General features: G+C 49.9%; 1 protein-coding gene across 6 annotated transcripts; it reads right to left on the bottom strand.

Annotated features, from left to right (window-relative positions):
- Positions 1–103: 103 nt before the first annotated feature.
- Positions 104–26,008, bottom strand: DSTYK (dual serine/threonine and tyrosine protein kinase). 6 transcript variants are annotated; one of them, XR_011682908.1, is made up of 15 exons: positions 25,659–26,008; positions 18,705–19,624; positions 17,270–17,924; positions 15,221–15,495; positions 13,173–13,256; positions 11,613–11,789; positions 9,978–10,107; positions 8,671–8,827; positions 7,617–7,749; positions 6,685–6,798; positions 5,513–5,627; positions 4,526–4,660; positions 2,882–3,355; positions 2,779–2,827; positions 104–2,594 (listed from the first exon to the last, which is right to left on the bottom strand). XR_011682908.1 is itself a non-coding variant. In XM_071450471.1 (13 exons), the coding sequence occupies exons 1-13, from the start codon at positions 25,888–25,890 to the stop codon at positions 3,168–3,170; spliced, it is 3,315 nt and encodes a 1,104-aa protein (XP_071306572.1). In that variant the 5' UTR covers positions 25,891–26,008; the 3' UTR covers positions 104–3,167. The 6 variants fall into 6 exon arrangements, 1 of the variants encoding a protein (XP_071306572.1); XR_011682905.1 differs by having other exon boundaries at positions 104–2,528; positions 2,649–3,355; XR_011682906.1 differs by having other exon boundaries at positions 2,779–3,355.
- Positions 26,009–26,181: the final 173 nt, after the last annotated feature.

Raw genomic sequence — 26,181 nt, 5'->3', positions numbered from 1 at the left:
CTGCGGGCAGCCCCGGCGCGGCGCGCGGAAGAGACCGGGGGAGCCCCGCGGCCGCGCAGGAAGGTTCCGGGAAGGGGGAGCGGTAATAAAGTAGCACCCATAATTAAATTAATTAAAATAATTTTTATTCTAATAATTAACTGAAATAGCAGGGGGAAGCTGGGCCTTTGCCGGTATTGCCTGGATTTCTACTGGAAAGGACAGGCTGCTTTTGGAAAAAAGGAAAGAAAAAATAAAATAAAAGGAAAGAGAAGGAAATAAAATAAAAATTAAAAATAATAAAAATTACAAAATAAAATATAAAACATCGAATAATAAAAATATAAAACAAAATATTAAAAATAAAGAAAAATAAAATAAAAATAAAATAATAAAAATAGAAAAAATAAAATAATATAAAATATAAAAACCAGAGGAAAAAATAAATAATAAAGAAATGAAATGAAATGAAATAAACCCTGATTTGAGGGATAAAAAGCTGTGGAATCTCCCAACACCAACTCCAGGGAGGCAGAAAAAAATTCCACCGGGAAATTCCCAAAAACCCCTGTAGAGAATTGTGGGGGCAGAGCCACAGGAAAAGCTCGGGAATCGCAGGCACAGAGCTCGGGCTTCATCCCCCTTCATCATCCCCGCTCCTCTGGCGCCATCCTGAGGCCATTCCCGCTTTTCCAGGGCTTTTTCCTCAGAGCCATTCCTGCTTTTCCAGGGGTTTTCCCTAAGGGTCATTCCCCAGTTTCCAGAGCTTTTTTCCGAGGCCATTCCCACTTTTCCAGAAGATTTCCCTAAGGGCCATTCCCACTTTTCCACAGGTTTCCCCCAGGCCATCTCCACTTTCCCAGAGGTTTTCCCCGAGGGTCATTCCCGCTTTTCCAGAGGATCTCCCCAGAGCCATTCCCACTTTTATAGAGCTTTTGCCTGAGGGCCATTCCCACTTTTCCAAAGGTTTTTCCTGAGGCCATTCCCACTTTTCCAGAGGAAAATCCACTCTGGGAATGCCAAAACAGGGATTGGATCCACTCTGGAAAGGACAGGAGAGGTTGGATCCATAACAAAACCACTTTGGAATGGCCGAGCAGGGGCTGGATCCATAAAAAACCCCTCTGGGAATGGCAGGAGAAGTTGAATCCATCCAAATCCACTCTGGGAATGCCAAACCAGGGATTGGATCCATAAAAACCACTCTAGGAATGCCAGGAGAGGTTAAATCCATAAAAAACCCACTCTGGAATGCCAGGAGAAGTTGGAAACTCTCTGGAATTCAAATACAGACACTGGATCTACACAAATCCACTCTGGAATGGCACAGCAGGGATTGGATCCATAAAATTCCCACTCTGGAATGGCAGGAGAGGTTGGATCTGCCCCCATCCCACTGGGAATTCTGGCACATCCCCCACGGGTGCAGAGAAGAAACAATTAAAGACATTTTTTTTCTTTCCTCCATAAAAAGCTCCTGAATCCATTTTATTGCACAAAGAAAGGAAAAGATTCCCACTAAACCCATCCTCGGCCACAGGCAGCTGGAATTTCAGCCAAGGAATTCCACCTTCCCTGGGAACTCCAGCTGGAGAATTCCCAACTCCTCAGCTCCTCACGGAGCCACCAAGGGGCATTTCCTGCTCCAGATCAGCCCAATTCCACCCCAAAAATGCAGGAAGCAAACTGGGATTTCCAGGAATTTGGGAAAGACAACCTTGCCCAGGATCCCCCTTCTTCTCTATCCCCATTTTTTTTTTTTTTAAATTCTTTCCAACTGAATTCCAGCCCTGGAGTGAAAGTGAGGGGAAGAAGGAAGGATCTTTCTTCCCATCCAACTTGGAAAAAAAAAGCTGGAAAATCCTAATTTTTTTTAAATATTCCTGTGCACACTCAGCCCAATTTAAAACTGCCACGGCAATCCCATGAATTCCAAGCCCCAAATCCTGATTTTAAAGGAATTTTGGCACTTTCCCCCACGGAAAAATCAAGAATTTTAAGGACTTTTTGTGCTGCTACAAAGCGGAACCTCTGAGGAATGCAGCGTGGAAGCAAGGGATGGTTTCTCCAGCCATTCCAAGAAATTGAAGGAAGCAAAGGAGAGGGGAAAAAGAGGAGGAAAAGGTGGGATTAGGGATCAATAGCTTATCCAGGTGGGGTTTTCCAAGTCCCCATAGAAAAAAAAAATATGGAAGCTTTGCTCCTGTCCATGTAAACATTTCCAGCTCCTTGGAGCTTCCCAACACTTCCTTATCCTAAAGTTTGGTGCCTTTTCCTTCTTCTCCTCTGGAATTGCTGCCAAAGGCAGAGGGAGGAGCAGGATGGTTCTCCTGGGGTTTTGGGAAGGGATTTTCCCATCCCATGGATCCCTCCCAAGGCTTGGGGTGGGATTGGCAAAGCCACAACGTGAGCACGAAGGGTTTGGGTTTTCCATCTCTCAGTTCCATGGGGATAACAGGATTGGGATGGAGCTGTCACCCCCCTGTCCCAAACAATTCCATAGGGATACCAGGGTGGGATTGGGATGGAGCTGTCACCCCCCTGAGCCCCTCCCTGTCCCACACAATTCCATAGGGATAACAGGGCTGGGATGGAGCTGTCACCCCCCTGAGCCCCTCCCTGTCCCAAACAATTCCATAGGGATAACAGGATTGGGATGGAGCTGTCACCCCTCTGTCCCAAACAATTCCATAGGGATACCAGGGTGGGATTGGGATGGAGCTGTCACCCCCCTGTCCCACACAATTCCACAGGGATACCAGGGTGGGATTGGGATGGAGCTGTCACTCCCTGTCCCACAGAATTCCATTGGGTGGGATTGGGATGGAGCTGTCACCCTCCTGAGCCCCTCCCTGTCTCAAACAATTCCATAGGGATAACAGGACTGGGATGGAGCTGTCACCCCCCTGTCCCACACAATTCCAGAGGGATAACAGGGTGGGATTGGGATGGAGCTGTCACCCCCCTGTCCCACACAATTCCAGAGGGATAACAGGACTGGGATGGAGCTGTCACCCCCCTGTCCCACACAATTCCACAGGGATAACAGGATTGGGATGGAGCCGTCACCCCTGGAGCTCCTCCCTGTGCCCGCAGCTCCGCGGCAGGGGCGGGGCTGGAATTGCCCAAATCCCGCCTCAATTCCCGAAATCCCGCCTCAATTCCCGAAATCCTGCCGCAGCGCCCGCTCAGGTGGAGTCATCCAGGCCTTTGTTGGGATGCTCGGAGGGAGCCCGGCAGAGCCTGTCCATGATTCCCTGGAGCATGGGCTGCACGATTCCCAGCAGGGGCCGCTGGGAGGAGTCCCCGTCCCAGCAGGCTTCCATCAGCTGCCAGCATTCCTCGTCAAACACCGGGAGCCGCTCCGGGCGAACCCCTGGAAACACAGCGGGGTCACCAGGAATGCCAGCAATGTCCAGGGAAAACCCTGACCGCATCCAGGGAAAGCAGGTGGAGAGTTTGGGTGGCACAAGGGATCACCAGGAATGCCAGCAATGTCCAGGGAAAACCCTGACCGCATCCAGGGAAAGCAGGCGGAGGGGTTGGGTGGCACAGGGAATCACCAGGAATTTCCAGGAATTTCTAGGGAAAGCTGGTGGAGGGGCTGGGTGGCACAGGGGATCACCAGGAATGCCAGGAATTTCCAGGGAAAGCTGGTGGAGGGTTTGGGTATCACAGAGAGATCACCCAGAATTTCCAGGGAATGCCCTGCCCATATCCAGGGGAAGCAGGTGGAGGGGTTGGGTGGCACAAGGGATCACCAGGAATCCATAGAGGGATCACCAGGAATTTCCAGGGAAAACCCTGCCTGGTGTTTACATCTAAGGAAAGCAGGTGGAGGTATTGGGTGGCACAAGGGATCACCAGGAATGCCAGGAATTTCCAGGGAAAACCCTGCCCACATCCAGGGAAAGCAGGTGAAAGGGCTGGGTGGCACAGGGGATCACCAGGAATTTCCAAGGAAAGTATGTGGAGGGGTAGGGTGGCACAGGGGATCGTCAGGAATGTCAGGAATTTCCAGGGAAAGCAGTTGGAGGGGTTGGGTGGCACAGGGGATCACCAGGAATGTCAGGAATTTTCAGGGAAAACCCTGCCCACATCCAGGGAAAGCAGGTGAAGGGGATCACCAGGATCAGCAGGAATTTCCAAGGAAAGTCCTGCCATGCTGGGAATGAGCTGGGAATGAGTCAGGAGTCCTGAAAATTGGGATTTTTTTAGAGAATTATGGAATGGTTTGGGTTGGAAAGGATCATCCAATCCCTCCCACTATCCCAGGCTGGAGCCATTTTACCCATTTTATCCAATTTACCCATTTAATCCACTGTCCAACCCACCCTGGGATGCTCCCAGGGATGGAACAGCCCCAGCTCCTCTGGGAATTCCATCCCAGCCCCTCCCAGGGAGGAACTGCTTGGACTCCATCCCAGAAATCTTTTCCAACTTCAGGAATTCTGGGATTTTTTTACCTTTCACCTCCCCACCAGCAGAACCAAAGTGGATTTTCCCACCAGCCCAGGTGTTCCAGGGTTGAGCCAAGCCCAGGTACCTCTCCTGACGTTGTTCCACAGGTGATCTTTGCTTGCACACCTCTCAAAAGCCTCAGGTAACTTCACGTGGCCCGAGCAGAGGTACCAGAACAGGATCCCAAAGGCATAAACATCCACGGAATTGTCGTATTTCCCTGGGAAAAAACCAGCAGGGAGAGATCCCTGGGAGCTGGGCAGGTTGAGGGGTGATTCCAGGCTCCCCCCTCCCCAAATTTAAACCTCAATTTCACAGCAGGAAGGCAAAACTTGTGTGAAATCCAGGAAGGCAGCAGGAGCTGGGATCAAGGTTAAGCTTTTCCAATTTCCAGGATTTATAAATTTAAGTATACAGATTAAGTATAAATTTCCAGGATTTATATATTTATAAAACAAGGATTTATAAATTTAAGTACCAGGAATTCCCAAACTGAGCTCAGGTGTGTTTTAAACACCAACACCTGTAAGGCTCAGCTCTGTCAGAGCCAAATATCAGCCCCTGATCCCAGAAATATCCCAGATATCCCCTAAATCCACACAAATAGGGATGTTTCCTTTGGATCCCAACCTTATCCAAGCAGGAGCAGCTCTGGCAGAACAAAAGGATTGGGATAACTGGGATTTGAATTTCCAGGTGGTTCCAAAACTCAGGAAAAACCCTCAGAGCAGCTGCCAGAATTCCCAGAGAATCCAAACTCACTCCAAGGTGGGAACAGCTTGGGAATTCCTTCCAGGGAATCCTTCCTGGAGTATTTCCCTATGAAAGCCAAGGATTTCTAGCTTCCTCCTAATGATAATTTACCCTTCTAATTGCAAGGGTGTTAATTACCTCAGCAGAGCCGACCAACCCCATTATCCCCTGTCAAGAGTGGCACTTAAAAATTCCAGGGCATGCATGGAAAGCAGGGAATTTCCTGGGGTTGGAATGACCTCAGGAGCTACTGAGAGACGAATTCCAAGGAATTGCCTTCAGAATTCCAGGCAGAGCAGGGGATCCAGGGGGATCCTACCTGTGAAGAGCTCGGGAGCCATGTGGATGGGGGTGCCCACGATGCTGCCAGACATCATTGCCTCAGGTTTGCAGAACCCCAAATCTGTGATTTTGGCCCTGTTCTTTTTGTCCAGCTGGGGGAAAAAAAAAAAAAAAAAAAAAAGCCACAGTTAGGCAGGTGAGAACTTCATTTCTCCTATAAAATATTGAGTTTTGATATTGTGCTGGTTTTGCAAAAAAAAAAAAAATTAATAAATTTTTTTCTGGTTATTGTCATAACCATGTAATGATAATAGAAAAATGCTGGAAAATAAACAGCTGGAAAATAAAGAGGTGGAAATGCTGGAAAATAAACAGCTCGAGATGTGTTCTGTGGCAAGAGCTCTCTGGTCACAGAGAGCAACCCACAACTGTCCCAGGCATTGTCCTACCTCTGCAAAAGGTTCAGCACACAAAATTTGGGTCATTTTTGGCCCTGTTCTCCAGCCCAGGGCAAAGGAAAGAAGCCCCAAAATCTCTGCAGAAAGTTCAGCACACAAAATTTGGGTCATTTTTGGCCCCCGAGTCCCTGCAGGGACTAACAGAAGGTTCAGCAGAGAAAATTTGGGTCATTTTTGGCCCTGTTCTCCAGTCCAGACCAAGGGAAGAAGCCCCAAAATGTCTGCAGAAGATCAGAGAAAAGAATGAGAAACAATTCTAATCTTCACTTGCTGCACCTGTTCTTGTGAATATGTGGGATTTGTTATGGAGATTTGTTCACCAGAGGGTGGATTTTTAATTAACCAGTGGTGATGGTGTCTGATTGGAGGACCAATGAGGTAATGAGTGCCTGTCTATAAAAGCAATAGTTTTCTAGGGTTTCTTAATAAATAATTATATTTAACCCCCTTAATAGGGTTTCTTAATAAAGATTATTATTGATCACCCTTCTGTGAATCATGGAGTCAATGCCAATTATTACCCAGCCAGGGGCTGAGATGATTTTGTACATAAACCCCTGCCCTGTGTGAGGGGCTCCTGCTCCCTTTGCCCGAAATTCCAGCCAGGAAAGGAGGCAGCAAAACCTCCCTGTGGCTGACACCAGCACAGCTTAAAATAACCCATGTGGAGAAATTTATTCCCTCACTTAAAGCTTGTTTTTTCCCCACTAAATCAGCTCTGGGATGAGGCAGAGGCAGGGATTTTCCTTACCAGGACATTTTTGAGTTTGATGTCCCTGTGCACCAAGCCCTGGCTGTGCAGGTACCGGATCCCTTCCACCACATCCAACGCAATCTGCAACCGTGGCTCCAATTCCAGCCCAGCCTGAGGGGAAAATGTGGATTTTAGTCCTAAATGTTGCTTTGCTCTGCTCTTCTTTACTAAAATTGAGTAATTCCAGCTTTGTTTTACGGATTAATGGGGAATTTTTAATTAGAGAATCAGTTTTGAGTTGGGAGATCAAAACTCATCCCATGGGCAGAGACATTTCCCACTAAACCAGGTTTAATCTGAGAGGGAAAATTTAGATTTTTAGTCCTAAAAGTTGCTTTGGCCTGCTCTTCTTTACCAAAATTGAGTAATTCTAGCTTTGTTTTATGGATTAATGAAGAATTTTTAATTAGAGAATCAGTTTTGAGTTGGGAGATTAAAACTCATCCCATGGGCAGGGACACTTCCCACTAAAACAGGTTTAGCCTGAGGGGAAAAACTCAGATTTTATGCCCAAAAGTTACTTTGGTCTGCTCTTCTTTACTCAAATTGAGTAATTCCAGCTTTGTTTTATGGATTAATGGGGGATTTTTAATTAGAGAGTCAGTTTTGGGTTGGAAGGGAGATCAAAACTCATCCCATGGGCAGGGACGCTTGACACTAAATCAAGTTTAGTCTGAGGGGAAAAACTCAGATTTTATGCCTAAAAGTTACTTTGGCCTGCTCTTCTTTACCAAAATTGAGTAATTCCAGCTTTGTTTTGAAGATTAATGATGATTTTTTAAAATTAGAGAATCAACTTTGGGTTGGAAGGAAGATCAAAACTCATCCCGTGGGCACCTCCCACTAAACCAGGTTGCTCTGAGCTCTGTCCCAGCACTTCCAGGGATAAAATAAAAATAAAATAAATACTGAATAAGAGAATTTGGCACCTTCAGCCCCGTGTAGAGGTCCCTGTGCAGCCTCTCCATGATCAGCAGCACAGCAATGCTGGAGCCTCCTCCATAGCCATAATCAATAACGGAGCCATGCAGGTGCACCAGCCTCTCGTGGGACTGCAGGGACCTGCAGAGGGGGCAGCACAAAAAATCTGGGTTATTTTTACCCCATCCTCCAGCCCAGGCCAAGGGGAGAAACCCCAGAGTCTCTGCAGAAGGTTCAGCACACAAAATTTGGGTCATTTTTGGCCCCCCAAGTCCCTGCAGGGACTGACAGAAGGTTCAGTACAGAAATTTTGGGTCATTTTTGGCCCCGTTCTCCAGCCCAGGCCAAGAGAAGAAGCCCCACAATCTCTGCAGAAAGTTCAGCACAGAAAATTTGGGTCATTTTTGTCCTTATCTCCAGCCCAGGCCAAGGGAATCCCTGCAGGGACCTGGAGCAGATTCAGCAGAGAAAATTTGGGTCATTTTTGTCCCTGTTCTCCAGCCCAGGCCAAGGGAAGAAGCCCCAGAGCTGCAGATTTAGCAAAAATTCCCAGCACAGCTCAGAGTAGCACAATCCTCAGCTGTCTGAGCCAATTAAACTCAAAAAAAAGAAAAAAGCCTTTTTAAAGGTTAGAGCCACAAAAAAACTCATTCTTCTCTCAGCTGGCTGTGCCTGCAGCTGTTTACTGCAAAGCAGCTGCTCTCTGCACTGCAGAGCCATCCTTGGCTTTTTTGGGGATTCAGGCAGGACAAGGAGTGGGAAAAGAGAGAGGATTCATCACCAGGAATCAGGGGAGGAGAGTTGCTGGTTATTATGGTCTGTAAACTGGAATTTCCTCTGAATTTGGACAGCACAGGCAGCAGGGAATCCGATTAAGGCAGGAAGGAGCATTCCAGGAGCTCCAATCCCAGATTCCTGCAGCAAACCTGGATGTGGCACTGCGAGCTCTGGGCTGGGTGACAAAGGGGACATCAGCCACAGGCTGGGGGCTTTTCCAGCTTGAATAATCCTGGGAAATCAATCAGATCCCTGTGGAATGGGGGAAGCACTCAGCATACAGACCTCATGTAGTGAAATTCCAGTGCCAGGTCGTTCCAGTGCTTCTCATCCGGAGGGACGACGGATTTGAGGGCGCAGGGGAAGTGTCCCCCCCAGCTGTCACACAGGTACACCACCCCATACTGGCCTCGGCCCAGCTCCCTGCCCAGCTTGGGCTTCCCTGCAAGGCACAATCCCCAAAATCAGTCCCCAGTCCCAAAAAACAGCCCTCAGTCCAAGGCACCAATCCCAAAAATCAGCCCCCAATCCAAGGCACCAATCCCTGCAATCAGCCCCAATCCAAGGCACAAATCCAAAAAATCAGGCACCAATCCCAAAAGTCAGCCCCCAATCCACATTTTTCCCTCCTGCACATTCCTAACTGTGAGGTGGTTGGGAGGTGCCAGTTGAAAGCTGGCTGGAAAATGGAGTGAAAATCCAAACTGGATTTTCTGGAAAATGGACTGAAAATCCAAACTCCCTCCCCTCCACTGCTGCCCAGAGAAAAGGGGAACAGGATCCCATTCCCAGCAGGGACCATTCCCAGCAGGGACCGCACTCCCAGCAGGGACCGCACTCCCAGCAGGGACCCTTCCCAGTAGGATCCCCCTCCCAGCAGGAACCCATTCCCAACAGTGACCCTTCCCAGCAGGGACCATTCCCAGCAGGATCCCCTCCCAGCAGTGACCCCATCCCCAGCAGTGACCCCACTCCAAGCAGGATCTCACTCCAACAGAATCCCCCACCCAGCAGGATCCTATTCCCAGCAGTGACCCAATCCCAGCAGGATCCTATCCCCAGCAGTGACCATTCCCCTCAGTGTCCCCATTCCCATCAGTGACCCCACTCCCCTCAGTGTCCCCACTCCCCTCAGTGTCCCCATTCCCAGCAGTGTTCCCACTCCCCTCAGTGTCCCCACTGCCCTCAGTGTCCCCACTGCCCTCAGTGTCCCCATTCCCAGCAGTGACCCCACTCCCATCAGTGTCCCCGTTCCCCTCAGTGTCCCCATTCCCCTCAGTGTCCCCGTTCCCCTCAGCGTCCCCACTCCCCTCAGTGACCCCACTCCCCTCAGTGTCCCCATTCCCATCAGTGTCCCCACTCCCCTCAGTGTCCCCACTCCCCTCAGTGTCCCCACTCCCCTCAGTGTCCCCACTCCCATCAGTGTCCCCACTCCCCTCAGTGTCCCCACTCCCCTCAGTGTCCCCATTCCCCTCAGTGTCCCCACTCCCCTCGGTGTCCCCACTCCCCTCAGTGTCCCCATTCCCCTCAGTGTCCCCACTCCCAGCAGTGACCCCATTCCCCTCAGTGTCCCATTCCCAGCAGGCTCTCACCGTGCAGCAGCACGTCCTGCAGGGATCTGCTCTCCAGGGAGAGCCGGGCCAGCCGGGGCGCGTGCTCCTTCCTCACCCTCAGCCACAGGTCCTCGGTGCGCTCCAGCCGGCCCGAGTGGCCGTCCTCCAGCTGCGGGGACAGCACGGCCTCACTGCGCTGCCCATGCGGGACAGCCGGGCTTGCAACGGCCAGCACAGCTCAGAAACATCATTTACAGGGATAGGTAGGTAGGTAGGTAGGTAGGTAGATAGATAGATAGATAGATAGAGATAGATAGAGATAGATAGAGATAGATAGAGATAGATAGAGATAGATAGATAGAGATAGAGATAGATAGATAGATAGATAGATAGAGATAGATAGATAGAGATAGATAGATAGAGATAGATAGATAGAGATAGATAGAGATAGATAGAGATAGATAGATAGATAGAGATAGATAGAGATAGATAGAGATAGATAGAGATAGATAGATAGATAGATAGATAGAGATAGATAGATAGAGATAGATAGATAGAGATAGATAGAGATAGATAGATAGATAGAGATAGATAGAGATAGATAGAGATAGATAGAGATAGATAGATAGATAGATAGAGATAGATAGATAGAGATAGATAGATAGAGATAGATAGAGATAGATAGAGATAGAGATAGATAGATAGAGATAGATAGATAGATAGATAGAGATAGATAGATAGAGATAGATAGATAGAGATAGATAGAGATAGATAGATAGATAGATAGATAGATAGATAGATAGATAGATAGATTTTTATAGATTTAGATATACATAGATTTATAGATAGATTTAGGTAGATATTGAGATTTAGGTAGATATTTAGATTTAGGTAGATATTGAGATTTAGAGATACATATAGATTTAGATAAACATACAGATTTAGATCTATTGATTTAAATATACATAGATTTAGATATAAAGACAGATTTAGGTAGATATATAGATTTAGATATATATATACTTAGATTTACATACAGATTTAGAGATACATATAGACTTATACACAGATAGATTTAGATAGATAAACAGATTGAGATATATAGATATATATAGATTTATATATATATTTATATCAAAATATATATTATAGATACATTATTTATATGTTAAAAATATATATATCATACTATTGTATATTATATAGTTTTATTTTTATATATAAATTTAGATATATTGATTTTTATATATATTTAGAGATAGATAGATAGATAGATAGATAGATAGATAGATAGATAGATAGAGAAAGAAAGAACTGCTGGGCACTTTTTGCACTTAAAACCCCACATTTCCCTCCCCATTCCCAATCTCCCAGTCAATTTTTTGCTGTTTTTGCAGTTTAAACCCCACATTTCCCTCCCCATTCCCAATCTCCCAGTCAGTTTTTTGGTATTTTTGCAGTTAAACCCCACATTTCCCTCCCCATTCCCGATCTCCCAGTCAGTTTTTGCAGTTAAACCCCACATTTCCCTCCCCATTCCCAATCTCCCAGTCAATTTTTTGCTGTTTTTGCAGTTTAAACCCCACATTTCCCTCCCCATTCCCAATCTCCCAGGTGGTTTTTGCAGTTAAACCCCACATTTCCCTCCCCATTTTGGATCTCCCTTCCCCAGACCTGGCGCAGGGAGGCGGCGAAGGCCTCGTGGGAGCTGTTGAGGCGCGTGCGGAACTGGCTGCAGATGCTCTTGGCCAGCTTGGAGGCGCTGAGGCTCTCGATGGCGTCCTGGGCCACCTTCCTCTTCCAGTCGCTGGTGATGGCCGGGGGGCTGACCCACGTGATCCGCTGGATTATCTGGGAAAATCACGGAATCATCATCCCAGAGTCACCAGGCTGGAAGAGAGCTTTGGGATCATGGAGTTCAACCCAGCCCCAACACCACAACTAAATCCCAAAAGTCAGCCCCCGATCCATGGCACAAACCCCTGGAATAAACCCCAAATCCGAGGCACGAATCTCTGCAATCAGCCCCAATCCAAGGCACCGATCCCTGGAATAAACCCCAAATCCGAGGCACAAATCTCTGCAATCAGCCCCCAATCCAAGCCCCCAATCTCTGCAAACCCCAGTCCAAGGCACAAACTCCTGGAATCAGCCCCAATCCAAGGCACCAATCCCTGGAGTAAACCCCAAATCCAAGGCACCAATCCCAAAAATCAGCCCCCAATCCATGGCACAAATCCCCGCAATCAGCCCCAATCCAAGGCACCAATCCCTGGAATAAACCCCAAATCCAAGGCACCAATCCCAAAAAGTCAGCCCCAATCCAAGGTGACAAATCCCCAAAATCAGCCCCAATCCAAGGCACAAATCCCAAAAATCAGCCTGCTGTCGAAGGCAGAAATCCCAAAAATTACTCCCAAATCCAAGGCACCAATCCCTGCAATCAGCCCCAATTCCAGGGCACCAATCCCTGGAAAAAATCCCCAATCCCAGGCACCAATCCCTGCAATTAGCCCAAATCCAAGGAACAAATCCCCAAAATCAACTCCAATCCATGGCACAAATCCCAAAAATCAGCCCCAAATCCCTGGAATCAGCCCCAATCCAAGGCACCCAGTGCCACATCCAATATTTTTTTAAACACATCCAGGGATGCCGACTCCACCACCTCCCATTCCAGAACTTTACCACTCTTTTAGCAAAAAGCTTTTTCCTAAATCCAACCTAAATTTCCTCCTGAAATTCCTCCCCTGAGCTGGAACTTTGTTCCCTCCTCGGGTGGATGAGCAAGAACAAAACTTTTCCTCAAATGTGAGAACAAATTCCAGATTCCTCCTCCTCCTTTCCTGGGACAAGGATCCACTCTGGAATTCTGTGGTTTCTAATGAAGGGTGAGGCAGAGCAACTTAATTATCCACTAATTACAGGAAGTGCTGATTCCAACTCCTGGAATTTCCACACAAAAAGCTGCTTCCCTGGAAATGTCACCAATTTGGGAACAGCTCTCCCTGATTTTCCCATCAATATTGTGGAATGAAAATCCTGGAATTCCCAGAATGGCTTGGACTGGAAAAGATTTTAAATTTTATCCCATTCCACCACCCCAGGATGCTCCAATCTCCATCCTTGGGCACTTCCAGGCATGGAAATCCCCAGGAATAATTCCCAGAGTGAATTTTGGGAGCAGCTGAGAGGATTTTTTGCTCCAAAATTCCCTTTTCCAAGCGTCCACACCTGTTTGATCTGTTCCCACAGCATCCTGGTCACCGTTGAACCCGAGTGGAACGTGACCTCCACGTGATAGGCTGCATTCAGGATCTGGAAAAATAAAAAAAAATAGAGGGAAAAATGGGAATTCTGCCAGCCAGGAGCTTTGCCAGAGCCTGTAAAAATGATAAAAATTTGGTTAGTCCACAAATCACTTGGTTAATTGATTTATTGTGTTGTTTCATGGGTGTTTTAGTCTGTAATTTGATTATTTTATACAGGTTTATGAGATAATTGATTTATTGTGTTATTTCACATTGATTTATTGTATTGTTCCATGAGTGTTTTTAGGCTGTAATTTGATTATTTTATACAGGTTTATGAGATAATTGATTTACTATATCATTTCATGGGTGGTTCCAGACCATATTTGATTATTTTATAAAAGCTTATGAGATGATTGATTTATATGTGGATATTGATTTATTCTGTTATCTCATGGGGATTTTATGGCCATAAAGTTATTATTTTATCCAGACTTAGGAGATAATTTGATTATTTTATACAGGTTTATGAGATAACTGATTTATTGTGTTATCCCATGGATGTTTTTAGGCCGTAATTTGATTATTTATACAAATTTGGGAGCTAATTGATTTCCTGTGTTATCTCAAGTGTGTTTCATGGCCATAATTCGATTATTTGTACAGATTTAGGAGCTAATTAATTTACTGTGTTATCTCACATGTGTTTTAATGTTCTAATTTAACTATTTCACCCAAATTCAGGCCCATGGCAGTTCCAGAATCCCAATCCCCCCCTGTTTGAGATAGTTGCTGGTGATGTGCATGGATCCATCCCGGGGTTTCTCCAGGGTTTTAAGGTGTTTTTACGGCCATAATTTAATTATTTATATAGATTTATGAGATAATTGATTTACTATGAATCATCTCATAGCCATAATTTGACCATTTCACCCAAATTGAGGCCCATGGCAGTTGCAGCACCCCAGACCCCAGCCATCCCAGACCTGTTTGAGACAGTTGCTGGTGATGTGCATGGATCCATCCCGGGGTCTCTCTAGAGTTTTTAGGTGGTTTTATGGCAATAATTTGATTATTTTATACAGATTTGGGAGCTAATTGATTATCTCATGTGTGTTTTATGGCCACAATCTGACTATTTCACCCAAATTGAGGCCCATGGCAGTTGCAGCACCCCAAATCCCAGCCCCATTCCATCCCCTTCCAGACCTGTTTGAGACAGTTGCTGGTGATGTGCATGGATCCATCCCGGGGTCTCTCCAGGGTGTTTTTATGGCCATAATTTAATTATTTATATAGATTTATGAGATAATTGATTTACTATGAATCATCTCATAGCCATAATCTGACTATTTCACCCAAATTGAGGCCCATGGCAGTTGCAGCACCCCAATCCCCACCTGTCTGAGACAGTTGCTGGTGATGTGCACAGCTCCCTCGCGGGGTTTCTCCAGAGTTTTTAGGTGGTTTTATGGCCATAATTTAATTATTTATACAGATTTATGAGATAATTGATTTACTATGAATCATCTCATAGCCATAATCTGACTATTTCACCCAAATTGAGGCCCATGGCAGTTGCAGCACCCCAATCCCCAGCCATCCCAGACCTGTTTGAGATAGTTGCTGGTGATGTGCACGGCTCCCTCGCGGGGTTTCTCCAGAGTTTTAAGGTGGTTTTATGGCCATAATTTAATTATTTATACAGATTTATGAGATAATTGATTTACTATGAATCATCTCATAGCCATAATTTGACCATTTCACCCAAATTGAGGCCCATGGCAGTTGCAGCACCCCAAACCCCAGCCATCCCAGACCTGTTTGAGACAGTTGCTGGTGATGTGCACGGCTCCCTCATGGGGTTTCTCCAGAGTTTTTAGGTGGTTTTATGGCAATAATTTGATTATTTTAGACAGATTTGGGAGCTAATTGATTATCTCATGTGTGGTTTATGGCCATAATCTGACTATTTCACCCAAATTCAGGCCCATGGCAGTTGCAGCACCCCAATCCCCAGCCATCCCAGACCTGTTTGAGATAGTTGCTGGTGATGTGCACGGCTCCCTCGCGGGGTTTCTCCAGCCCCCGGGGCGGGTGCACGGAGCCCTCCCAGGACTCCTCCAGGCTCTTGAGGCAGCGCTCCAGGGTGCCCACGAAGCTCTCCCTCAGGTAATCCACGGAGCTGATCAGTTTGTTGGCCACAGCCTGGTTCAGCCTGGAGATGATCAGCTCCTGGATCTGCTGGATGCAGCGCTTGATGTCCTTGGAGCTGACGGGCTCGCCGCTCTCGGGAATGATGATGTCTGCAGGGAAAGGGAGGGAAAATCACCTGGGATTGTTGGGAGAGCAGTCCTGAGGGGTGCTCTGAGGAGCACGCGCTGATCCTAAGGGTGTTTTAATATAATGTTCTTCCCAATGATGCCAGAATTGCATTATTATTGTTTTAGACAAGATTATGATAATTTTATTCAAGATTATTGATTATTATTGTAAGATTTATTATCATTTTCTCCAAGATTACTATGATAATTTTCTCCAAGATTACTATGATAATTTTCTCCAAAATTACTATGATAATTTTCTCCAAGATTGTTATCATTTTATCCAAGATAACTATTATTTTATCCAATATTATCATTATTTTATCCAATATTATCGTCATTATTTCATCTAATATTATCACCATTCTTTTATTTACAATTATGACTATTTTATCCATTATTATCATAATTATTTTTTCCAAGATTACTATCATTATTTTATTCAATATTATTATCATTATTTTATCCAAGATTATTATCATTATTTTATCCAAGATTATAATAATTATTTTTTTCAAGATTATTAATGACTTTATGCAAGATTTTGACTATTTCATCCACAATTATTTTATCCAAGATCACTATCACTTCATTCAACAGATCCTACCAAAAAATGGATATTGCCTGATCCCTGATTTTCATCCATGTTTGAGGTTCTGGGACCATCCGGGAATTGCAGGTTGGAGTCTCACTGAATTCCTGGAATTATTGTGGGTCAGGATCTGCTTGATCCCAGATTTTGATTTGTGTTTCGGGTTCTGGGATCATCCAGGAATTGCAGGTTGGAATCCCACTGAATTCATGGAATTATCATGGTCAGGATCTGCCTGATCCCAGATTTTGATTTGTGTTTAGGGTTCTGTGACCATCCAGGAATTGCAGGTTGGAGTCTCACTGAATTAATGGAATTATTGTGGTCAGGATCTGCCTCATCCCAGATTTGCACTCATGTTTGGGGTTCTGTGACCATCCAGGAATTACAGGTTGGAATCCCACTGAATCCATTAATTATTGTGGTCAGGATCTGCCTGATCCTTGATTTTCATCCATGTTTGGGGTTCTGGGATCATCTGAGAATTACAGGGTGGAGTCTTGGTGAATTCATGGAATTTTCATGGTCAGGATCTGCCTGATTCCAGATTTTGATTCATGTTCAGCATTCTGGGACCACCAGGCAATTGGAGGTTGGAGTCTCACTGAATTCATGGAATTACTGTGGTCAGGATCTGCCTCATCCCAGATTTGGACTCATGTTTGGGGTTCCATGACCATCAAGGAATTACAGGTTGGAATCCCACTGAATCCATCAATTATTGTGGTCAGGATCTGCCTGATCCCTGGATTTTGATTTGTGTTTAGGGTTCTGGGATCATCCAGGAATTGCAGGTTGGAGTCTCACTGAATCCATGGAATTATCGTGGTCAGGATCTGCCTGACCCCTGATTCTCATCCTTATTTAGGGCTCTGTGACCACACTGAATCCATCCATTACTGTGGTCATGATCTGCTTGATCCCAGCTTTTGATTGGTGTTTAGGGCTCTGTGACCATGCAGGAATTGCAGGTTGGAGTCTCACTGAATCCATGGAATTATCATGGTCAGGATCTGCCTGACCCCTGATTCTCATCCTTATTTAGGGCTCTGTGACCATGCAGGAATTGCAGGTTGCAACCCCACCAAACTCCTGTGCCAATTTTGCCTTTCTTCCCACCTCCCTCCCCACCAACCACCCCCAAACCCTCCAGCTGGCTCCCACCTCTGAACTCCATGCTGGCAGCATCCTCCAGCAGCTCCTCCTTCATATTGCCCAGGGTGTCCACGATCATCTCCTTCATCTCCTCCTGCTTGCGGTTGGCGATGCCCATCAGCGACTCGTAGAGCTCGTTCTCCTTCCTGCGCGTGTACTCCAACCTCTTGGGGGTGATCTGCAGGTCCCTCTGCATGTCGAAGGCCTGGTTGATGAAGATGTTGAGGCAGCGCCCGTGGACCTCGCTCAGCCTCGTGGCTGCCTCCACCAGGTGCTGCTGCAGCACCTGCCTGGAGAAGGAGCTCAGCAGCCTCAGCTTCTCCAGCTGCTCCACCAGCATGGAGGAGCCGGGAACGCCGCAGCCGCAGGGGCTGGAGGGGCTCAGGTATTCCAGATCCAGCAGCTGCAGGTGCAGAGGGGATTTGTTGTCCTTGGGGGGGTTTTTGGGAGAGCTCAGCTCGCTGCCGGCCTCGGGGATTCGCAGGAAGAAGATGGGGAGGGAGAATTTTTGTTTGATTTCCCGAAGTTCCGCCTGGTCCGATGGGGACAGCTGGGGCTCGCTGATGGCAAAGGTGACAACGGGCAGCACCTGGTTCACAAACTCGGCCAGGGTGGACTCAGCTGACTGGAAGCCTCGGCATGGAGCCACCACGATGTCCACTTCCTGGGAAAAAGAAAAAAAGAGGAGGTGTGGAGAGGTTTTTTCCATGGAAAAATGTTCTGGGAGTCGTTCACACAGCAAAAAACCTGGAACTCTTCAAAGCAGATCTGGAGTCTCAGCAAGGCTGATCCCTAACTCCAAATTCCTCATTTTGGACCAAATCCTTGGAGTTTTAGCCCAGTTTAGGACAAGGCTGATCCCTAACTCCAAATTCCTCTTTTTGGACCAAATGCCTTGGAATTTTAGGACAACACTTAGGACAAGTGTCCCAGGAAAGAGCCAGTAGGGGAATTTATTGAATAGGGCTGTGGCAATGCCACCCCAAACTCCCCATGGACCAGGGCAGGGACAGTGGCAGTGCCACCACAAGCTACCCACAGACCAGCGATAGTGGCAGTGCCACCCCGAACTCCCTACAGACCAGGGCAGGGACAATTTGGGAATTAATTTATCAGGGCTGTAAATGTCACGTCCTAGATGCCAGGGACAGTGGCAGTGCCACCCCAAGCTCCCCAGGGACAGTGGCAGTGCCACCCCAAGCTCCCCACATGCCAGGGACAGTGGCAGTGCCATCCCAAGCTCCCCAGGGAAAATGGCAGTACCACCCCAGGCTCCCCAGGGAAAATGGCAGTGCCACCCCAGGCTCCCCAGGGACAGTGGCAGTGCCACCCCAAGCTCCCCAGGGACAATGGCAGTGCCACCTCAGGCTCCCCAGGGACAGTGGCAGTGCCACCCCAGGCTCCCCAGGCACGGCGGCAGTGCCGGGCACGGTGCCACCCTGACCTTGAGCAGCGCGCAGGGCAGCACCACCTCCAGCTCTGCCACCCTCTGTGCGGGATCCTCGGCGTCCCCTGGCACCTGCAGGTCCTGCTCGGGGATGGTGTCCCAGTGCCCGCTGTGTGCCACCAGCGCCTGCACCAGCTCAAACTGCCCGGGCAGTGCCAGGCTCAGCCGCGGCCGCGCCCCATGTGTGAAGCGCACCCGGCGGCGCCGGCAGCGCTGCTCAGTGCCCGTGCCAGCCCCAGGGGTGGGCAGCAGCTCCTCAGTGCCTGTGCCAGCCCCAGGGGTGGGCAGCAGCTCCTCGGTGCCAGCCATAGGGGTGGGCAGCAGCTCCTCAGTGCCAGCCCTGGGCAGCAGCTCCTCAGTGCCTGTGCCAGTCCCAGGGGTGGGCAGCAGCTCCTCGGTGCCAGCCATGCGCAGCAGTTCCTCAGTGGCAGCCTCAGCAATGGGCAGCAGCTCCTCGGTGCCAGTCCCAGGGGTGGGCAGCAGCTCCTCAGTGCCCATGCCAGCACTGGGGGTGGGCAGCAGCTCCTTGGTGACAGTCCCAGGGGTGGAAAGCAGCTCTTCGGTGACAGTGCCAGGCCCAGGGATGGAAAGCAGCTCTGCAGTGTCAGCACCGGGCAGCAGCTCCTTGGTGCCAGCCTCAGCAGCCGGCAGCAGCTCCTTGGTGGCAGTGCCAGCCCCAGGCAGCAATTCCTGGGTGGCAGCCCCGGGCAGCAGCTCCTTGGTGGCAGTACCAGGGGTGGGCAGCAGCTCCTGGGTGCCAGTCCCGGGGGTGGGCAGCAGCTCCTGGCCCAGCAGGGTGTTGAGCAGGCGGCCCTTGGCGCGGCAGTTCTGGCCCAGGATCAGCAGGCAGGGCCTCCAGCTCACCGAGCGCTGCAGCTGCTCCTCCTCGTGTTGGGGGAACGACACGGGGCTGGGGCCTGCAACGGGACAGGGGTCAGGAGTGCAGCCCTAAAAATGGGGCCTGAAATGGGACAGGGATCAGGGGTTTGGCCCTAAAAATGGAGCCTGAAACAGGACAGGGATCAGGGGTACAGCCCTAAAAATGGGGCCTGAAACAGGACAGGGATCAGGGGTTTGGCCCTAAAAATGGGGCCTGAAATGGGACTGGGATCAGGAGCTTGGGTCTGCAACAGGACAGGGATCAGGGTTTGGCCCTAAAAATGGGGCCTGAAATGGGACAGAGGTCAGGGCTTTAGCCCTAAAAATGGGGCCTGAAACAGAGATCAGGGCCTGGACCTAAAAATGGGGCCTGAAACGGGGACAGGGATCAGAGGTTTGGCCCTAAAAATGGGGCCTGAAATGGGACAGGGATCAGGGGTACAGCCCTAAAAATGGGGCCTGAAACAGGGACAGGGATCAGGGGTGCAGCCCTAAAAATGGGGCCTGAAACAGGACAGGGATCAGGGGTTTGGCCCTAAAAACAGGGCCTGAAACAGGACTGGGATCAGGGGTACAGCCCTAAAAATGGGGCCTGAAACAGGGATTGGGGTTTGGCCCTAAAAATGGGGCCTGAAATGGGACAGGGATCAGGAGTTTGGCCCTAAAAATGGGGCAGTGCAGCCCCACAGCTGGGGGAACACCCCGAGCTGCTGATAGGGGAGTTCCTGCTGTGCCAACTGCAGGACAAGAATTAATTCAGGATCGTTACAGGAGCACAGAATCCCAGCAGCCTGGGAAGGGATGAGCCTCAGGGAAGGCACTTTGCTGCCAGCCAGAAGGTTCCGGAACAGCCTCAAACCCCACAAGGTTCCCCCAGAGCCCACAAGGCTCCCTCAGACCCACAACCCTCCCTCAGAGCCCACAAATGTAGCTCACATCCCACAAACCTCCCAGAGACCCCAGAGACTGCCCTCAGAGCCCACAAACGGCCCTCACACCCTACAAATGTCACTCAAATCCTACAAACGTCACTCAGGCCCCACAAACATCATTCAGAGCCCACAAATGGCCCTCAGAGCCCACAAACCTCCCACAGACCCCACAAAGTGCCCTCAGACCCCACAAATGGCCCTCACACCCTGCAAACATCACTCAGACCCCACAAATGGCCCTCACACCCCACAAACCTCCCTCAGAGCCCACAAATCGCCTTCAGAGCCCACAAATGGCCCTCAGACCCTACAAACATTGCTCAAACCCCACAAACCTCCCTCAGACCTCATAAACAACCCTCAAACCCCACAAACCTCCCTCAGAGTCCACAAATGGCTCTCAGACCCCACAAACCTCCCTCACACCCCACAAATGGCCCTCAGAGTCCACAAACGGCCCTCAGACCCTACAAACCTCCCTCACACCCCACAAACCTCCCTCACACCCCACAAATGGCCCTCACACCCCACAACCATCACCTGGCTGTGCTAATTCAAGCTCAGGGCTGAGTTTAGCTCGTGTTTTCTGTTTTTTTGGTTTTTTTTTAATCCTAAATGCAGCTTTGGCAAGAGCTAAATTCAGCATTACCCTCGTGCACAGCACAGAATGACTCTGACAGCCCCAAAAACACAAACAAATCCCTCATCAGGAACACAAAAATCCCAGGAATGAAATTAAATGGGAAATGGAACCACCAGGCCCTAAAAAAATGCCCCATTTGAGAGGTACAAAGCACTGGGATTGTTCTGATACTGGAATGGATTTTACAGGGTTAAAAATTCTGTTTAAAATTTGCTGTTAAAATTCTTTTTTTTTTTTTTCATGAGTCATGTTCTGGTAGCCTGAATTGTGAGGAAAACAAGATCTTCCCCTCCACAGGATCCTCCTCACACTCCAAACCCCGTTAAAGAATCCTACAACACATCCCTCTCCTCACTCTGACAGCTTAATCACTCCAGTTTAATTAAAATCAGCCAAATTTGGAGCACTCTGTGTAGTTTTAGATTGGTTTAAAGCTCCTTTAAAATCCTGCCCAAGGTTTGCCTTCCCCTCAAATCTTTCAGGATTTTGGAGGAGTTTTTCCACCCCAAAACTAAGGAAAAAAGCCTATTTGGGGCTCAGCACTGCACCCCTGCCCCACAAAACCCCAATTCTGAGCCCCAATTCCCGAGTTTGGGAATGGTTGAAGGGAGAAATCTCTGCTTAAATGTGATTTTTGGGATTGTTTTCCAAACAAGCCTTTCAAGAGCCACATCAAGTGACCAGAGGGCTGGAAGCTGACCAGGAGCACACAAAAGATAAAGATCTGGGGAAAATCCCACAAATTGCACATTTGAGCCTTCGTCTGTAGGATGGCTTTGATCTGGGGACATTGCTTGGATCTTGTCCTGGGATTCAGGCTCTGGAGCATGAAAAAAGCAATTCAGGGAGGGCTGCAGAGGCAGAGCCCTTTCTCTGCTGAGGCTTCAGAGGCAGCACAGCTCCCTCTCCTCCCTCCAGGAAGGAATGGATCCTTAAATCCAGCAAAAATATCTCCCAAAATATCTCCTTGGAATTGATGGATTCTTAAATTCAGCAAAAATATCTCCAAAAATCACTGGGATACAGCAGCTTAAATTAAATTATTGAAGGATTATTTATATGGATGGAGAATGCTGGGATGGTTTGGGTTGGACCTTAAGGCTCCTCCTGTTTCTCTGCCATTCAGGGACACCTTCAGTACCCCAGGATGCTCCAGGCTGGCTTTGGACACTCCCAGGGATGGAACAGCCACGGATTCTCTGGGAATTCCATCCCAGCCCCTCCTCACCCTCACAGAGAGGAATTACTTCCTATATCCCATCTAAACCTTTCCTCATTCCCTTTTCCAGGTGAAAATTTCCCTTTCCAGCCTTCTTGGAGCTCCTTTGGCTACTGGGAAACTGCTCCAAAGTCCTGCCAAATCCTCCAGGATTTCTGGTTGAAACACCCTTCCCAAGGTCTTCCCAAATCCATTTTTTCCTCCAGGATCCAGGGTTAAAACACCTTTCCCATGATTCCACACCCCATGATCAGCACAGACACAGATCCAAGGTGGGAGGGACCCAACAAAAAGCCGGATCAGAACTTCTAACATCCTGCCACATGCATCTTTTCTCCAGGATCTGAGGTTAAAACACCTTCCCTGTGATCAGCACAGACACAGATCCAGGGTGGAAGGGACTCAACAAAAAGTGGCATCAGAACTTCCCACTTTTGAGGGATGCAGCCACATTCCTGGGCAGTGCCAGGGGCTGGAGCTCCATCCCAGTTCCATCCCAGCTCCATCCCTGCCCTATCCAGGCTCTGTCCCAATTTCATCTCAGCTCCATCCCAGTTCCATCCCAATTCCATCTTGGCTCCATCTCTGCTCTATCCAGGCTCTATCCCAGTTTCATCTCAGCTCCATCCCAATTCCATCTTGGCTCCATCCCTGCTCCACCCTGGTTCCACCCCTGCCCTACCCCTATCCTGGCTCCATCGTGACCCAACCCAATTCAATCCCAGCTCCACCCTGGCCCCATTCCAGCCCCATCCCAATTCCATCCCAGCCCCATCCCTATCCCAATTCCATCCCTGCTCCATCCTGGCCCCACCCTGGTTCCATCTGAATTCCACCCCAGCCCCATCCCAATCCCATCCCGATTCAATCCTGGCCCCATCCCAGCTCCGTCCCTGCTCTATCCCAATTCCATCCCTGCCCCACCCTGGTTTAATCCCAGCCCCATCCTGGCTCCATCCGGCCCCATCCCTATCCCTGCTCTATCGCAGCTCCACTCTGGTTCCACCCCAGCTCCATCCCTGCCCCATCCCAATTCCACCCCAGCTTCATCCCTGATCCATCCCTATCCCTGCCCCACCCTGGTTCAATCCCAGTCCCATGGCGGCCCCATTCCTATCCCTGCTCTATCGCAGCTCCACCCTGGTTCCACCCCAGCTCCATCCCTGCCCCATCCCAATTCCACCCCAGCTTCATCCCTGATCCATCCCTATCCCTGCCCCACCCTGGTTCAATCCCAGCCCCATGGCGGCCCCATTCCTATCCCTGCTCCATCCCAGCCCCATCCCGGTTCCATCCCTGCTCCATCCCTATCCCTGCCCCACCCTGGTTCAATCCCAGCCCCATGGTGGCCCCATTCCTATCCCTGCTCCATGCCAGCTCCACCCTGGTTCCACCCCAGCTCCATCCCTGCCCCATCCCAATTCCACCCCAGCTTCATCCCTGATCCATCCCTATCCCTGCCCCACCCCGGTTCCATCCCAGCCCCATGGTGGCCCCATTCCTATCCCTGCTCCATCCCAGCTCCACCCTGGTTCCATCCCTGCCCCATCCCAGCCCCTTCCGGGCCCGGGCCATGTGACCGGAGCTCGGGGCAGCCCCGGGGCACACATCCACACATCCACACATCCCATGAATTCCCGGGATCAAAGGAGGCCTGTCCACCACGGAACAAGGGCGCCTCTCACCAGGACTCTTCTCCAAATCCACCCAGAGCTCGGCAGAACAACCTCAGCTCGCATTTATGGGATCTATGGAAGCTCCAAGCATTTGATCCAGTTTTTCTGCTTTTTTCCATTTTATCCAACCTGGCCTGGGACACTCCTAGGGATGGAGCAGCCACAGCTCCTCTGGGAATTCCATCCCAGCCCCTCCCCATCCTCCCAGGGAAGGATTTATTCCCAAAATCCCCTCTGGCAGTGCCATTCCCTGTTTGCTGGCACTCCATCCCTTGGAAATATTGGAAATATTCAATTTTTCTCATCAGATCACCCCAAATCCTTCTCTTCTCCAGGCACAACGATCCCAAATTCCAAACATCACAGGCTCACCTGGCTCTGCCCCTTCCCAAAATCTCCTTCCCCACCCAGCCTGGTGAGAGGGGCAGCAGCCACTCCCCAAAATCCTGAGGTGCTCCCAAAACCTTTCCAACCACAACTCCACAGTCGCACAAAGGGAAAACAAACCCTAAATCAGCCCAAAACCAATTATTTTTTTAGACACAGACAGAAAAACTCAACACGTGAACGTGAAACCAGGATTTGGACTGCAAAGATGAGAAGGTCCAAAAATCCTGGACAAGAATCCTGGACAAGAATCCCAGACAAGGATCCCAGACAAGGGGCCATGAGAGATGACTCAGGAGCCTTTTGGGGATGAATGAAGAAGACCTTTATGGACCTTTCACCTCACACTGAGCCCCTCTCACGAGACAGTCTCATGGAAACACCAAGTCCTGCCCGTGGCAGCAGAGGTGCCACCCTCAGCTCTGTTTGTCAACAGCAGCAGCTGAGCAGAGAGCCCCCAGTGAGGCCACAATTCCCAGGGAATTCCGGGACAAACAGGGAATGCCAGCCCCTCATTCCCTGAGCAGAGAGCCCCCAGTGAGGCCACAATTCCCAGGAACTCCGGGACAAACAGGGGATGCCAGCCCCTCATTGCCTGAGCAGAGAGGTCCCAGTGAGGCCACAATTCCCAGGGAATTCCGGGACAAACAGGGAATGCCAGCCCCTCATTCCCTGAGCAGAGAGCCCCCAGTGAGGCCACAATTCCCAGGGAATTCCGGGACAAACAGGGAATGCCAGCCCCTGGTTGTGCTGCCTCTTCTGAACCCCCTCCCCTCCCTGCAAGGCTGGAGCTGCAGGTGGGGGTCAGGGCCAGAGGGTCCCCATCGTAAATCTATGGAAGGGACCCGCAGGGATGGTGGGTGCAGCTCCTGGCCCTGCACAGACCCCCCAAAATCCCACCCTGAGCATCCCTGGAGCGCTGTCCAAACGCTCCTGGAGTTGTGCCCATTCCCTGGGGAGCCTGGGCAGTGCCCAGCACCCTCTGGGAGAAGAATATTGTCCTTATACCCATCTTAAATGACAGCCACAAAGCCTCTCCCATCCTCCAGGCACGCCCAGCCCGGTAACCCCCATGACAGCTCCCCCAAGCCGGACACTTCACTCCTCACCGGAACCCTGACAAGCCCCCCAGAGACCCCTGACCCGCAGAGGTTCCCCCTTTACCCCCCCAGACCCCTCACCCTCGCACCCCGCCCGCCCCCGGCCCTCTCTCACCGCCGTCCCCGGGACCCCCATCCCCATCCCAGGCGGAGCGGGGGCCGTCACCGGCAGGCGCCGAGGCGAAGGGATGTCCCTGGGGGAACTTGACGTCGCGGAAGAACCTCTTGGTCTCTCGCAGGTTGTGCTGCAGCCGCGCCAGGTGCCGGTTGTAGTGGCCGAAGGAGCGGCAGAGCTCCCGCACGGCCCCGCCGGGACCCCGCCATGACGGGGCCTCCTCGCCCTCCATGTCCTCCGGGTCCGCCCCGCTATCCCCTCCCCACCGCGGGCAGCTCTCGGGCCCTGCCAGGCTGCCGATGTTCGGAGAGGAACCTCCCCGAGGATTTCCTCTCTTCCCGACCCCCCCCACCCCCCGCCCCGCCCGCCTCCCCGACCCCCGCGGCCGCCGCCTTCTCCCGAGGGGAAGCGCCTCCACCGGCCGCGCTGCGTGTGCGCGGAACGTTTGTCGGCGCGCCGCAGGGCAAAGGGGGAGGAGGCCGGGCGCACCCTGCGCGCGAGGCACGCTGGGAGATGTAGTTTA

This window comes from Agelaius tricolor, unplaced genomic scaffold (genome assembly GCF_023055355.1).
Source record: "Agelaius tricolor isolate 1412-34295 unplaced genomic scaffold, bAgeTri1.0.p SCAF_30, whole genome shotgun sequence".
In the NCBI taxonomy this organism is placed as follows: domain Eukaryota; kingdom Metazoa; phylum Chordata; class Aves; order Passeriformes; family Icteridae; genus Agelaius; species Agelaius tricolor.
Note: the sequence above shows the minus strand (reverse complement) of the source record. Positions and strands in the feature narration are given on the sequence as shown.